The sequence below is a fragment of the Phocoena sinus genome, chromosome 14 (assembly GCF_008692025.1).
Source record: "Phocoena sinus isolate mPhoSin1 chromosome 14, mPhoSin1.pri, whole genome shotgun sequence".
Lineage (NCBI taxonomy): Eukaryota > Metazoa > Chordata > Mammalia > Artiodactyla > Phocoenidae > Phocoena > Phocoena sinus.
The window spans coordinates 82,119,704-82,133,776 of NC_045776.1; the positions used below are offsets into that span (position 1 = coordinate 82,119,704).

General features: G+C 48.9%; 1 protein-coding gene across 2 annotated transcripts in view; it reads left to right on the forward strand.

The window, feature by feature from the left end:
• WDR66 (WD repeat domain 66) overlaps positions 1-12,330 on the forward strand; it is a 68,341-nt gene extending 56,011 nt beyond the window's left edge. For both annotated transcript variants that reach the window (XM_032603013.1, XM_032603014.1), the window contains exons 20-22: positions 8,384-8,612; positions 9,693-9,794; positions 10,982-12,330. In XM_032603013.1, coding sequence (XP_032458904.1) covers positions 8,384-8,612; positions 9,693-9,794; positions 10,982-11,118 — 468 coding nt within the window. In that variant the 3' untranslated portion in view covers positions 11,119-12,330. The remainder of the gene's footprint in view (positions 1-8,383; positions 8,613-9,692; positions 9,795-10,981) is intronic.
• Positions 12,331-14,073: the final 1,743 nt, after the last annotated feature.

Here is a 14,073-nt window from a genome sequence, read left to right on the forward strand (position 1 = left end):
TGACCTTAAGGTCCGTTGATAGGAGATGGGGTGAATCAAGTAAGGCACACCTACACTCAGTAGTTATTAAACAGTGAAATGGACCGATGATTCTTTTCTTTCTGTTCTCTTCTTTTTTTTATTTTTTCATTTTATTTATTTGGCTGCCTCGGGTCTTAGCTGCAGTGCACGGGCTCTTTGTTGCCGTGCGCGGGCTTCTCTCTAGCTGTGGCACGCGGGCTCCAGAGCACGTGGGCTCAGTAGTTGCGGCGCATGGACTTAGCTGTCCCGTAGCATGTGGGATCTTAGTTCCCCGACCAGGGATCGAACCCACGTCCCCCGTATTGGAAGGTGGACTCTTAACCACTGGACCACCAGGGAAGTCCCTGACCTATGATTCTTGACTCAGAAAGAATGTGCTGGTTTTGTTGTTAAAGGACAAAAGGAAAGTTGCAAAACAGTATGTAAAGCATGACCTCATTTCATTAACAATAATATATAGATCTCATATATGCCTAGCAAAACTGAAAGAACTTCTTCCAAACCTTTAACGACACTGACCTCTGAGGCACGGGATCCGTGAGAGCTTTTACTCTCTACTTTCTACATATCACCCCCGTCAGCTGGGGCCTCTGGTACCAGCTGGAACCCAGCCCTGGCTCCCACCCATAGTCTGAGTTCGGGGCTGCCCTGGGGGCTCGCGCTCTCCTGGCCTCGGGGCTCCCCCGTGTGCGTGTGCACACTCCAGGTCATTCCAGACGTGACGCTCAGCATCTTCCTCCTTTTCCACAAAAACAGAAAGCCCATCCACACAAGACAACTTCCCTGGAACACGGAATCACCAGAAGGATTCACGCATAACCGCATTCCGCAGCGGTTTACCTAAAACTCCTCATTAGACCTTCTCCCCCGTGCCGATGACCACCCCCAGGGGGGCTTCCTTGCTGGTCTTGACCCCCCCACCGAGCTCTGCTCCCCCTCTTCCTTCCCTGTGGAGCACCCCCTCCCGTCCCTCTGCTGGCCGAGCCAGTTCAGCCCTTGGCTTCTATTTCCAAATCTGCAGTATAAGCCCATCTCTGGGGTTTACAAATGAAAAAACTTCCCATTTAGACGCATCCACTCTCCTTAGAAGACCATCGTGGCTGTAAATTGCCGGGGAGAGGGGAGGCTCATGCATACATTTCTGTAGAATTTAATTTTTCTTAACTACAAGCAGTAGCTTGTATTGCTTTTGTATTCAGAACAAAACCCAGAAAGATAAACGAACAAATCCTCCCCAAGCCTTGTGTACTAATCTTTGTGGCTAAACCGCAGTCCCAGCTGGGATGGAGGGAGCGTAGCCAGGTGGCACAGCTGCCCACCGTAGGAGGAGGAGAAATTTGAGCCAACGGTCATGGGCACAGTTTCCGCTCTGATGAAGACCCCAGGGGAATTGGGAAATTTGCACTTTGAAGAAAGGTCCTCAGTGGGTTGGATTTGTTCTGAAGCATAAATATCACGAGGTGTTTCCATCCTGAAAGTGAGAGAAATGGCCCACTGCTGTCGGGAGGCCTTCCTGGTCCACTGAGAACCCTACTCCAGGGAGCACTGCCGTTGTCACACTTACAGCATCTAAAGAAAGAAATACTAAAATGCTGCGCGGCCACTAAAAAAGAATGCAGCTGATGATATCAATAACACCAACAGCGGCAACAGCAGACCAGCCCTTCTTGCTTGAGCGCTCGCTGAGAGCCAAGGACCGTGCCAGACCCCCTGGCGTTTAGTCCTCACAGCAAGAAGATGCTTTTATCATCTCCATTTTACCAACCAGGACAGTGAGGCTTAGGGGGATGAGGAAGCGTGCACGGCCTCTCCGGGCCGCGGTCTGTACCCCAGCTGGCTGGTCTTAGTGCAAACAAAAGTCAGGACATCAAGCACTGGCTATTGCTGAGGGATGGGGAATGGTAGAGCACTTTACTTCTATTCTTTACATCTCCAGTGTTTGCATTTTTTATAACAAGCACATATTTATATTTACTGGTTTTATGATGGTAAAAGAATAGATCATAGTCATGGTGAAAATTACATTTTTAAAAACTGATGGCATTTGCTTTGTTACGTGCCTTTGCCATTGCTTCACCTCTGTATTATATTTCTTTTTTTTTTTGGCCTCACCGTGAAGCATGTGGGATCTTAGTTCCCCGACCAAGGATCAAACCTGCACCCCCTGCATTAGAGGTGCGGAGTCTTAACCGCCGGACCGCCAAGGAAGTCCCTATTTTTCTTCCTTTTGTTATTATTATTATTATTTTTGGCCACGCCTCATGGCTTGCGGGATCTCCCCTGACCAAGGCAGTGAAAACGCAGAATCCTAGCCACTAGACCACCGGGGAACTCCCTATTTTTTTTCCTTTTAATCAACTTTATTGAGATATATCACATATCATACAATTTACCTATTTAAAGTGAGTCAATGGCTTTTAGTATGTTCACAGGGTTGTGCAACCATCACCACTATCGAATCCTAGAACATGTTTATCACCCTAAAAAGAAACCCTGTACCCATTAGCCGTCACTTCCCATCCCCCCTCCTCAGCCCCTGGCATCCACTAGTCTACTTCCCATCTCCGGATTTGCCTCTTCTGGACATTTCATATAGATGGAATCATGTGATGTGCGACTGTTTGTGTCTGCCTTCTTTCACTGTTTTCAAGGTACATCCATGTTGTAGCATAATCAGTACTTCACTCCTTTTTCTAGAGGAGTAAAGAAAAAAGAAGCCACTGCAGTGGCTTCTCTTGTTGCGGAGCTCGGGCTCTAGGCGCATGGGCTTCAGTAGTTGAGGCTCGCGGGCTCCAGAACGCAGGCTCAGTAGTTGTGGCTCGCGGGCTTAGCTGTTCCGCGGCATGTGGGATCTTCCTGGACCAGGGCTCGAACCCATGTCCCCTGCATTGGCAGGCGGCTTCTTAACCACTGCGCCACGAGGGAATTCTGTCATTCAGATTTTAAAACCTTTAAAAACATTCACCTGGGGTGGGGAAGAATCCCCGGAAGTGCTTGCAGCCTGGGCCCCATGAGGGGCTGGGCAGAGGTCACCATAAAAGGCGCTGGGAATGGTGGTGTGGTCATCTCTGAGTCTCCCCCCGGCCAGCAGACAGCAGGGAGAGAGCGCTGTGGCCCAGCACCAATGGCTGGCCTTCTCCTGGGTCGGTGTCCAGTGGGCAGGACCTGACGGGAGGCAGCTGTTGTGCCGATAGTTACTGGAGAGGGGGCAGTTGTGAGTGACAGAGTGATGCGCCAACAGCAGAGGCATCTCCAGCCCTGGAAGCTGCTGCCCAGACCCTCCTTCCCTGCACCAGGTCAGTGCGAAACGCCGCCGCGATGGGCCACACGGAGGGGGTGGGAGGCGAAGAGGATGCTGTGAGGAAAGACTGTCTCCTCGTTTGCCAGGGACGGTCTAGAGAGCACTAGGTGTGTCTAAGGAGGAGGGAGAGTCCTTCCAGCCTGCGAGTCTATGAAACTATCACAGAATAAACCGACCCGCACCAGGAGCCCGTTTATAAAGACGAGGAATGGCGCCAGTTCAAGTGTATCATGTTCCTCTCCGTTTAACAGGGAGGTTATAAAACTTAATTATAAGACACAATTCTAAGGCCATCAGTGGCTTCCTGTGGCTGACAACAGGATCGCAAACCCAAAGGCCTATGGGGAGAATGACAGCGGCAGGAGTAAAGCAGTCCTGGGCCAGGGGACCCCGGCCCTCCAAGGACAGGCCACCCTCACGTCTCGGGGCCTGGGCAATGGTACCAGCAGAGGTCCAGGGGCCGACTGTGTAAATGTTTAAAAGTTATAAATCAGGAATTCCCTGGTGGTCCAGTGGTTAGGGCTCTGCGCTTTCACTGCCGAGGGCCCAGGTTCAGTCCCTGGTTGGGGACCTAGGATCCTACAAGTTGCATGGCACGTGGCCAAAAAAAAAAAGTTATAACTCAAATGACAAGCTGTTGAATAGATACTAGACCTCGACAGTTCTACCTTTTTAAAAAATTTTTAATTAATTAATTAATTAAATTAATTAATTAATTAATGTTGGGTCTCGTTGTTGTGCACAAGCTTTCTCTAGTTGTGGCGAGCGGGGGCTACTCTTCGTTGCGGTTCACGGGCTTCTCACTGCGGTGGCTTCTCTTGTTGCAGAGCACGGGCTCTACGCGTGCGCGGGCTTCAGTAGTTGTGGCTCGCGGGCTCAGTAGTTGTGGCTCACAGGCTCTAGAGCGCAGGCTCGGTAGTTGTGGCGCCCAGGCTTAGTTGCTTTGCGGAATGTGGGATCTTCCCGGACCAGGGCTCGAACCCGTGTCCCCTGCCTTGGCAGGAGGATTCCTAACCACTGCGCCACCAGGGAAGCCCCCCTTTTTTGAGTTTTAAGAGAACTTCTTCCATGGCCTCATTGTGCCCACGGTGTTTCATTCATGCAGTAAACGTTTCTCTGGGCCCCCACGATGTGCCGGGCTCTGAGCAAGGCTGCTGTGGAAATAGAGATGAACACTATTGCTACAGCTTAATGGAGGAGACAGATGTGGGCCTGAAGAATTAGAATATGCCTCACAGCTGCCACCCACCGTTGCTCTGTGATGAAAGTCACAGGCCGGGTGCTGGTTCTTTTTGGCATGAGCATCACCTCCGCTAGCCGCTGTGGTGTAAGAGCTGGTTCTCAAAGCTGTGGCCCCCAGACCAGCAGTCTGTGTTTTTTTTTTTTTTTGCGTTACGTGGGCCTCTCACTGCTGTGGCCTCTCCCGTTGCGGAGCACAGGCTCCGGACGCACAGGCTCAGCGGTCATGGCTCACGGGCCCAGCCGCTCCGCGGCATGTGGGATCTTCCCGGGCTGGGGCACGAACCCGTGTCCCCTGCATCGGCAGGCGGACTCCCAACCACTGCGCCACCAGGGAAGCCCCAGCAGTCTGTGTTTTAAGGGGCCCTCCTGCTCATGTTGATGCCTGATAAAGTTTGAGATCCCCTGCCTTAAAGCCATACTTCTCAACCTTGGCCACACATTCATATCCCCTGGGGAGCTTTTAAAAACTCTGACTGCTTATACTCCACCCCAGAACAATTAAATCAGGGTCTCTGGGAATGGGGCTGAGGCCTTAGAATGTTTAAAGCTCCCTGGGTGAATCAAATGAACCACTGCCTTCGTGGATGACAGGCCGGCGTGAGAATGCCAATAAGAGGCCGGGCTGAGCCAGCCAGAGCGCTCTGGGCGACCGCGGGGCCTGGGAGGGCTCTGGGCGTTCCATTCGGGCTCCGAGGTTCCTCTCCCAAGCACGAACCTCGTTTAGATACGTAGCAGCACCTGCCTCTTCAACTAACCCAGAGTAGGCTCGGGAAAGAAACGTCATGACGCTGAAGCTGCCAGCTCCCTGCCTGTTGAGCAGTGATCTTTGGTCAGTCATTTGGGGAAAGAGAGTAAGAGGTGAGTCACCTACAGAGTGGTTTGTGCCAAGAATGTTCCCTGAGATCTTTGGAATGCTCCGGGTGTGAGTAACTCCAGGCACGTTTGGATTCCTTCTTTGTCCTCTTTGGGTTAGTCTCCTATTTCTGAATTGAGTTTGAATCGTATATTACGTTTGTAAAGTACACGTGTCATTTACGTTATAATTTATGTATTTATAAATTATAATTTGTGTTATAATTACATGCATTGTAATTAGCAAGGGCATAGGAAGTATAAGAATCACAAGAACAGTTACTGCCGGTTGAGTGCTGACTGTGTTAGGCCCTGTGTCAGCACTTTAGATACATTGTCACAGTAAGCCTCAGATCAGCCCACTGCAAATGGTTTACCATATTACTCCCTTTTTCAGGACAGGAAACTGAGGATAAGGAATGTTAAGTTACTAACCCAAAGTCATATAGAAAATGGCAGAACCAGGCTTTGAACCTAGGTCTGCCATCAAAGATCATAGTGTTAGCCCCAGTCTCCCTTGGCTCATAGTAGGTGGTAGCACATGCATATACCAATAGTATTAAAATCATATAGTAGAATCTGTAAATAATACATGCTACTGGATAGTTTTATTTATACACAAAATTGTACATAATTTAACATGCAGTTGTACATAATATAAACTCAACAAATGCTGTATATGAAAATGTTACCAATTAGAACTGCTTGCATAGTACCAATTATGGTTCGTTTGTATCCATAACCAATGATGTTACATCTAAAGACCATTCCTGGAATGTTGCATTGAAGATATATGGCTTCTTTGAAAATATTAGGCGATTACTAAGATACAGTGTAAAAAGGGGAAAAGCAGGATACAAAAAAGGATATATACACGTACCAGTTTTGCAAAAAAAAATAGACACATGTGTTTTATATGCATGGGAAAAAGTGGAAGGAAGGTACCCCAGATCTTTCACAGAAATGATGGCTGGACTGCAAGAGGTTTGTATTTTCTTCTTGATACTTGGGGCAAGACCAAGACACTAGGATGTTCCAGACAGGCTGATATTTGGCGTTGCTTCAAACTGGTGCTCTTTCCATTTTTGTTCTACATTTATTTAGTGGACAGGGAGAAATTGGCTATCTATTGATAAATATTGTGTACAAATATAGATTCTCTTCCTGATTCATTCCTACAGACCAAAAAAGTTCAGGTTCTGGGGGAAAAAATTATTTCCCACTTTTCTGTGGCTCTTATTCTCTCTCTCTCTCTCTCTCTCTCTCCCTCTCTCTCTAAAATTCAAAACCCTGCAATTTGGAGGGACACATATTAGTTTCAAATGTAGACACTAAAATACTCATTTCTAGCCCTTTGTCAGGCACAGTTCAGGTTTCTGAATTTTAGCCGGCTGCAGTGTGCGTGGTACAAAAATACTGCACAGAGAAGGCTGATGGGAGTGGGGTGTGGTTTTGTTTGTTTCTGTGTTCTATTTCTCTCCTCCTTGCATTTTGCCAGTTACGCAAGGAGCCCTGTGTGGAGACCTGCATTAACTGGCACCACATTTCCATTTGAATCCGCAGACATGTCAGCACTCTGCTCATTCTAGGAAATTTGGAAAATACGCAAAGAATGACTTTCCAAATCAGAAAGCAGCCCTCACAGAATGAGTTGGGAATTGTTCCCTTTTCTTATGTTTTTGGGAGAGTTTGTGGGGGATTGGTATTCTTTAAATATTTGGTAGAATTCACCAATGAAGCCATTTGGTCCTTGGTTTTTCTTTGCGGAAGCTGTAAAGTTGCTAATTCAATCTATTTACTTGTTATAGGTCTGTTTAGATTTTCTCTTTCTTCTTGAGTCAGTTTTGGTCATTTGTATCTTTCTAGGAATTTGTCCATTTCACCTAAGTTATCTGATTTGTTGGCATATTATTGCTCATACTTTTTTTAATCTCTGTAAGATTGGTACTGGTATTCCCTCTTTCATTCCTGATTTTAATAATTTGAGTCTTTTCTCTTCTTTTTCTTGGTTAGTCTCGCTTAAGACTTGCCAACTGTGTTGATATTTTCAATGAATGATGGCTTCTTAGGTCTTCATTTTAAAAATTATATCACATAAGTTGTATGTATGTTACATAGAATCTTTTGAGTATATAAAACATTGCAGGATAAAGATGGAAAAGAAAGAAAGGAAAAAAGAATCGTGGTGCAGTTAGTTGCCTTAAGAAACTTACCACAGCCTTAGGTCCTGTATTTGAGTTTCACACTGAATTATTTGCTCGTTCATCTAAACTAATTTCTAAATTCTTCAGGATTCCATCTTTTAAATGAAACTAATATCTTCTTCACAAAGCAAGGATGTAGTAGATACACTGTGAGATACTTAGGTGAAAAGTGAAGAAATGAAACACTGTTCATGCCAATGCTAATAGTATTGACCAGTTGGACAGTGGATCAAAGCTGCTGTAAAATTTAGTACCACAAAGTGGGTGGCTTCACACAACAGGAATTTATTCTCTCATGGAACTCTGAAATCAAGGTGTCAGCAGGGTCATGCTCTCTATGAAACATGTAGGGGATAATGTGTGTCCTTGCCTCTTCTAGCTTCTGCAGTTACCATCAATCCTTGATGTTCCTTGGCTTAAGGTGTATCCCTCCAACCACTGCCTCGGCCATCACATGTCCGTCTTGGCCCTGAGTGTCTCTTTCCTCTTTTTATGAGGACACCAGTCATATTGTATGGAAGGCCCACCCTCCTCCAGTACAACCTCATCTTAACTAATGACATCTGCCCTGAGGGACTGAGGGACTGGGGGTTAGGACTTCAACCTATCTTTCTTTGGAGGGGGGATACAGTCAACTAATAACATACATGTTCTAAGCTAATGGTGAACATTTGTCTGTTACTCTCCAATTCTTAGACGTCTATCAAAGCGTCTTTTCTGCTTACCATGGTCTTTTTTTTTTCCCCCTAAACCTCTTTCCTAGATTGAAGATATGTTTAACGAAATCAGATTTAGTGAGTATGTGGACACTGGAAAACTAATTGACAAAATCAACCTACCAGATTTCTTCAAAGTTTACCTTAATCACAGGCCACCCTTCGGTAACACCATGAGTGGCATCCAGCGGAGCTTTGACATTCTTGGTTTTACCAATTCAAACGGAAAGAAAGCTATTCGAAGAGAGGATTTTCTGAAACTGCTTCAAACCAAAGGTAAATACCTAAATAGGTATATCTCGTAACACCCTTGAGCCATTCCCACTGGAGAGAACTGAGCTGGGAGACAGACCACCCCCCGGCATCTCTGATTTGACTGGACTTCAGCCACGAGGATGCCGCTTACTGACCCACGTGGCTGGCAAACACGGGGTAAAGGGAAGGATGCCGGGAACCAGAAGGATGCAGTTTATGTTCCAGCTTCCTGGAGTTGCAAGATTCAGGGCCTTCACTCATAAAGCAGGAATACAAGTGTCAGCCATCAAACTCACAGAGCTACTACGAGACTGGGTTGCATTTGTGAAATAAAACCACACCAAAGTAAAACTTTTCATTTTTACCTATTCTTTTCCTCATCGTACTTTTTAAAAAAATACATTTATTTATTTATTTTTGGCTGCGTTGGGTCTTTGTTGCTGCGCTTGGGCTTTCTCTAGTTGCAGCAAGCGGGGGCTTCTCTCTTCGTTGCAGTGCGTGGGCTTCTCATCGCAGTGGCTTCTCGTTGCGGAGCACGGGCTCTAGGCGTGTGGGCTTCTGTAGTTGTGGCACACGGGCTCAGCAGTTGTGGCTTATGGCCTCTAGAGCGCAGGCTCAGTAGTTGTGGCGCACAGGCTTAGTTGCTCCGCAGCATGTGGGATCTTCCCGGATCAGGGCTCAAACCCATGTCCCCTGCATTGGCAGGCGGATTCTTAGCCACTGCGCCACCAGGGAAGTCCTTCCTCATCGTTTTTTGTGAGGAAGTCAAGTAGCCCTTTTCTCTGGGCGATCATTTCATCTTAGCCAAACTGCTGCTTCTAATGTGAGGGAAGTTGAAATGAAGCTAAGCACAGTCTTTATCAGAGTGCTGTCTTCTTTCTCTGCACAAGCCCCAACACAGTCCCCTGGGTTGGAGTCCCATTTTTAGCACCATATAAGGAAGTCTATGTGACAGTAACATGGGACTCCCTAGAATGTTTTTGTGTCTCAAGGAAACAGTGGAATCATTCTCTTGAAGACCCCAGAATGATGATGTTAAACTCTGACGTGAGGCTCAGTCCCATGAGCTGAACAGCCTCCTTTTCCCTTTGTGATGCCCAGGTGAGCACATGACGGAAGAGGAGATGTCTGACTGCTTTGCTACACTGTTCGGACTGAATCCTGAGGGCTGGAAATCCGAGCCCGCAGCCTCTTCTCTCAAAGGTACTACAGTGGGCTCTGTCTGGACACGTAGCTGAGCTGCACTAATTTGTTGGCGACTTAAGTGCATTTAAGTCTTCTAACTGGTGCAAGCCACTCTCCTTCATACCATGCACACAACAAAGCAAGTCTGTTGGGAATGCAACATGAATAAGTTATAAAAGGACCAGGGAGTGGTGGTCATGTCTAAGAGATGAAAGCATTTGTTCTTGTGCTCCGTCCTTCCTTCGTGTCTCCCAGCCTTGTTTCTTCCCTTTATTCCCCCGATTCAGTCCTCATCTTTCCAGCTTGGGTAGGCGAATCTTGGCCACTAGTAGAGGATACAGTTCAGAAGCTCTTTCAGAAGAGGTATCGTCAGGAGAGCCTTGGATGAGGAGAGGGTAGGGACTCGGCAGGCAGGCACGAGCCCGACTTCACGCTGCCAGAGCTTGAACATCTTTAAAGATCATCCTGGGACTCCCCTAGCAGTCCAGTGGTTAGGACTCCACGCTTCCACTGCAGGGGGCGTGGGTTCGATCCCTGGTCGGGGAACTAAGATCCCGCATGCTGTGCAGTGCGGCCAAAAAAAAAAAATCCTCCTCTCCTTTCCTGTCTGAGGATTTCCCACCTCCTTCTTTTAGCTCACTGACGCCCTTGTGCTGGAACGTGTCCATGGACAACCCCGAGTGCTGCCCTGCTGCCCCCATGGGGTCGGGAACAAAGACTCCTCACCAGGCTTCCTTCTCCCTCTCCTTCTGTTGTCTGTTCCCAATTTCAAATTGAACAGAGTTCCTAACACAGATGGTTCTAGACTCCAGGATCTGATTGGTCATTTCCAACCTGCAAGCTCCTCTACGCCATTCCTTGTGTATCTGGGATCTCAGAATGTAACTTTCCCAATTGTTTTATATACACACACATGTATACAGTGTTCCTAAGTGTCTCAAAACAGTAAAATCAATGATGCCTTGTAGTTGAGGCTTTCCAGTGAAGTGTGCAGAGTTTTGGGTAACAGTGCTCCAAACCCAAACCACAAAGGAGGGATTTTAACCAGTTTCCACCCAAAGGTTTTCACGGAATCAGGGCCAAATCCCAGCACAAAGCTCCTCTCACTTTTGTTTAGTATCATTTCCTCATATTTTTGGAAAATGCTTCTGAGTTAGAAACCTAATTGTTATGAAGGCATTTGCTTTCTTTTCTTGTCTGGTTAGGTTCAGAAATTTGCTTTGAAGAAGAACTTCCAGACGAAATCACTGCAGAAATATTCACGACTCAAATTCTTGGCCTAACCATTTCCCAAGATTCTGGACAAGATCCTACGGTCAGTGAAGTTGAAAGGAGTGCCTGAAGCACAAAGGACTTTGTGTGTGTGTGTGTTTTCCACAAGGCACTGCTTTCCCCGCATTTCCCTACCCCTGCTCTAATCTTCAGAACGTTTAGACATTAAAAGCAAATTTCTGTTAAGCAATGGAAGTCACAAAGTTGGACATTCCACTGTTTCTGAAATAGAAAAGTGGGTGGAGGCAAGAAAAACGATGGCAGCTGGATGGAAAGGGTGTCTGGAGACCCCGGCCGCCATTCTCGCGCCTAATCCACGGCAGTGCTGCCTGGAGGGGGTTTGGACAGGACGAGAAGGTGGCGTGGTCCCCGGGGGCAGGGGGCGCCTCAGCCAGCAGCAGGCCTTCCTCGTGGCAAGTGTGGCCTTATTTCTATCCCCTCAAGTGGCACCTGGACCCTTAGCCTAATGTGGCCTGATATGGGTCATCCCAGCCTGCTATTAGGCTGGGGCGGGGGCGTTGGGTGCTCTGGGCTCCCGAGAGCCCCGGCTTGTGGCTTCTTATGAGCAAAACCCCTGAGCAATTGTGTGCAACCGTTATGAAGAGCATCCCTGGCCATGCTTAACGCCGGTGGCACCTGCCAAAGAGAATGCAGAACAGCAGCCCCTGAGCCCTGTGTGTACCGCAGCTGGACCAGAAACGGCCGGCCGGCCTCCCCGGGGCAGAGCTCAGCAGACGGGAGCCGCCCCCTCACACAGCGCACGCGCTGCATAGGCCAGTGTGGTTGATTCGCAGCCTTGAACTCTGCTGGGCTGCAGAACTCGTAGCAGGCGAAAGCAGTTACCCGGCGCGGCTCGGGATGTTGAGGGAACGTGACTCAGGCTTCAGCAGCATTCTGACCTTGAATATAGGCTACCCTCGTCATATAAACAGGTGGAAGTTATGGTCTGATTTTAAGAGTTTTGTCCTCAGTTATGAGGTCTTACTCAGGCAAATGGGCCAAAGGTTATTCTCCACACGTGCTTAGTCCGACACACCCGCCGGCCAGTACCAGCTCCTACCCCGGAGAAACCAGCCTTTGAGATGATGTTTCTGACCCCCGGAGCAGGGGTCTGTGTGAGAGAAACAGAACAGCTGCAGCTCCCTCCTCCAGGCACAGAGCCCCCTGCGTGGCGGCCGTTTGGAAACCTAGCGCTGTGGGTCCTTGGGACAGCCTGGAACACAGAACAGAGCCGTATCCCCCACCCCGGCTGTGTCACCACCGCCTCGGGACAGCCGGTGCCCGCTCGTCACACTGTATACCTCCAGGGCTTTGCAACCTGGTTTACATTTGTTTCTTTTTGAAAAACACAAAAAGAAAAACAAGCTTTGTGAATCAGTTTTGCAGCTGCTAAGGGCTTAGGAGAGACAGACCACCAAGCCAGTTAAAAAGTTCCCGGGGACATTTTAGGGAACAGAAAACTCTCAAGTGACTTGTTCTCTTCAGAAAATAACTCAGAATTGGATGCACTCTGGACACCCACCAGGGGCTTCTTTCGTCAGGTCCGGCTCCCTCTTTCTGGTTCTTGTTGACGACATATATTGGAGTCATCGTCTGGAGCAGAACCGGCCCGTGAGCAGTTGGACCCGCGGCGGCGGGGCTGGTGAGCGGGAACTGCCATCAGGCCCAGGCTGAGCCGCTCGCTCTGCTCTGAGTCGATACGGGAAGGGTGAGGGTCAGTGCGGCCGTCCATCCGGGAAGGCCCAAATAGCAGGGGACAGCAGCATCCGTGTCAGCGGCGTTCCCACCCTGCTCCCAGCCCAGCCAGGCCACGGGCGCCCCTTCTCACCCTTTCTGCTGGTGCTTTTCTTGGGGTATCTCTCAGCTTGTCCGACCAGGGTGAAGAGCAGCTTATGTGCACCTTCCATCCCTGGCGGGGCGTCTTCACCTGCTGGCCACGCAAGCGGTGGCGAGGCCGGGCCCCAGCACCCGGGTCCAGGGCAGGAAGAGGAGGGCTGCCTTCCTGCCCAGAGGGCAGAGAGCTCAGACTCTCCCAGCCATGTGGGTAGCAGAGCAGCGACACCAGAAGTGGAGGGAGCAGAGACCCAAGACGGACGGTCTCGCTGGGCTTGTACATCGGACGTAGGGGCGAGACACTGGACCCCAAAAAGCACCATGTGATGTTCTTTTGAAAAAATAATACTGTTTCAGATGGGGCCTCTGGCTACTGACCTCTGCATCCTGGCCTGTTGCTTCCAGAGTTCAGGAGCCCGTGGAAAAGCCATGATCGTCCAGGAACCACCCAAAGCTTCCCCCACCCCCCACTCTCTCCTCCAGACCCCCAGGCCCCTCCTGGGCAGGACGAGTGTCTTGTTTGCACAGCACCAGCCCAAGGGCCGGGCCGGCCTGGGCTTGCATCCTGCCTCTGCCATTTAGTAGCACCCTGTGTGCCCTTGGGTGTGGCTAATCTCTTAAACCTCAGTTTCCCCCTGGAACAACTCCTGGGGTGGTGGTGAGGATTAAAAGAGATATTGCAGGTAAGCGTTCCTGGTATAACGTAGTGCTCAAAGTAGGACAGCAGCTATTATCACTGCAGGCAGAAACTGTGCCCGAGACTGGGGAAGACATTTGATGAGAATTAATCTCTCCCAACTCCAGGGTTTTAGCATCTGTGAACACTTGCTCAAATAGGGGTCTCTGCAAGCTTTGACAAAGGACCCTTGATAAATATTTGTGGAACAACTGAATGAATGAACGTGATGCTTCAGTGCTCTTTTAATAGCTGACTTAGCTTTTGAATCAAAGTGAATCCGGCCCCCACAGGCCGTCTGCATCAGGGTCAGCAGACTCTCTGGAAAGGGCCAGAGGGTAAACAGTGGGGATCTGTGGGCCGAGTGGGCTGGTGGATGCCTCACCTCGGCCGCTGGCGCACAAACGCAGCCACACAGACTCTGGTCCAGGAAAGAACGAACGTGGCCCCCTTCCAATCAAACTTAATTTGTGGACACTGAAACTAATTTGGATTTTGTGAGAATTTCCACATACC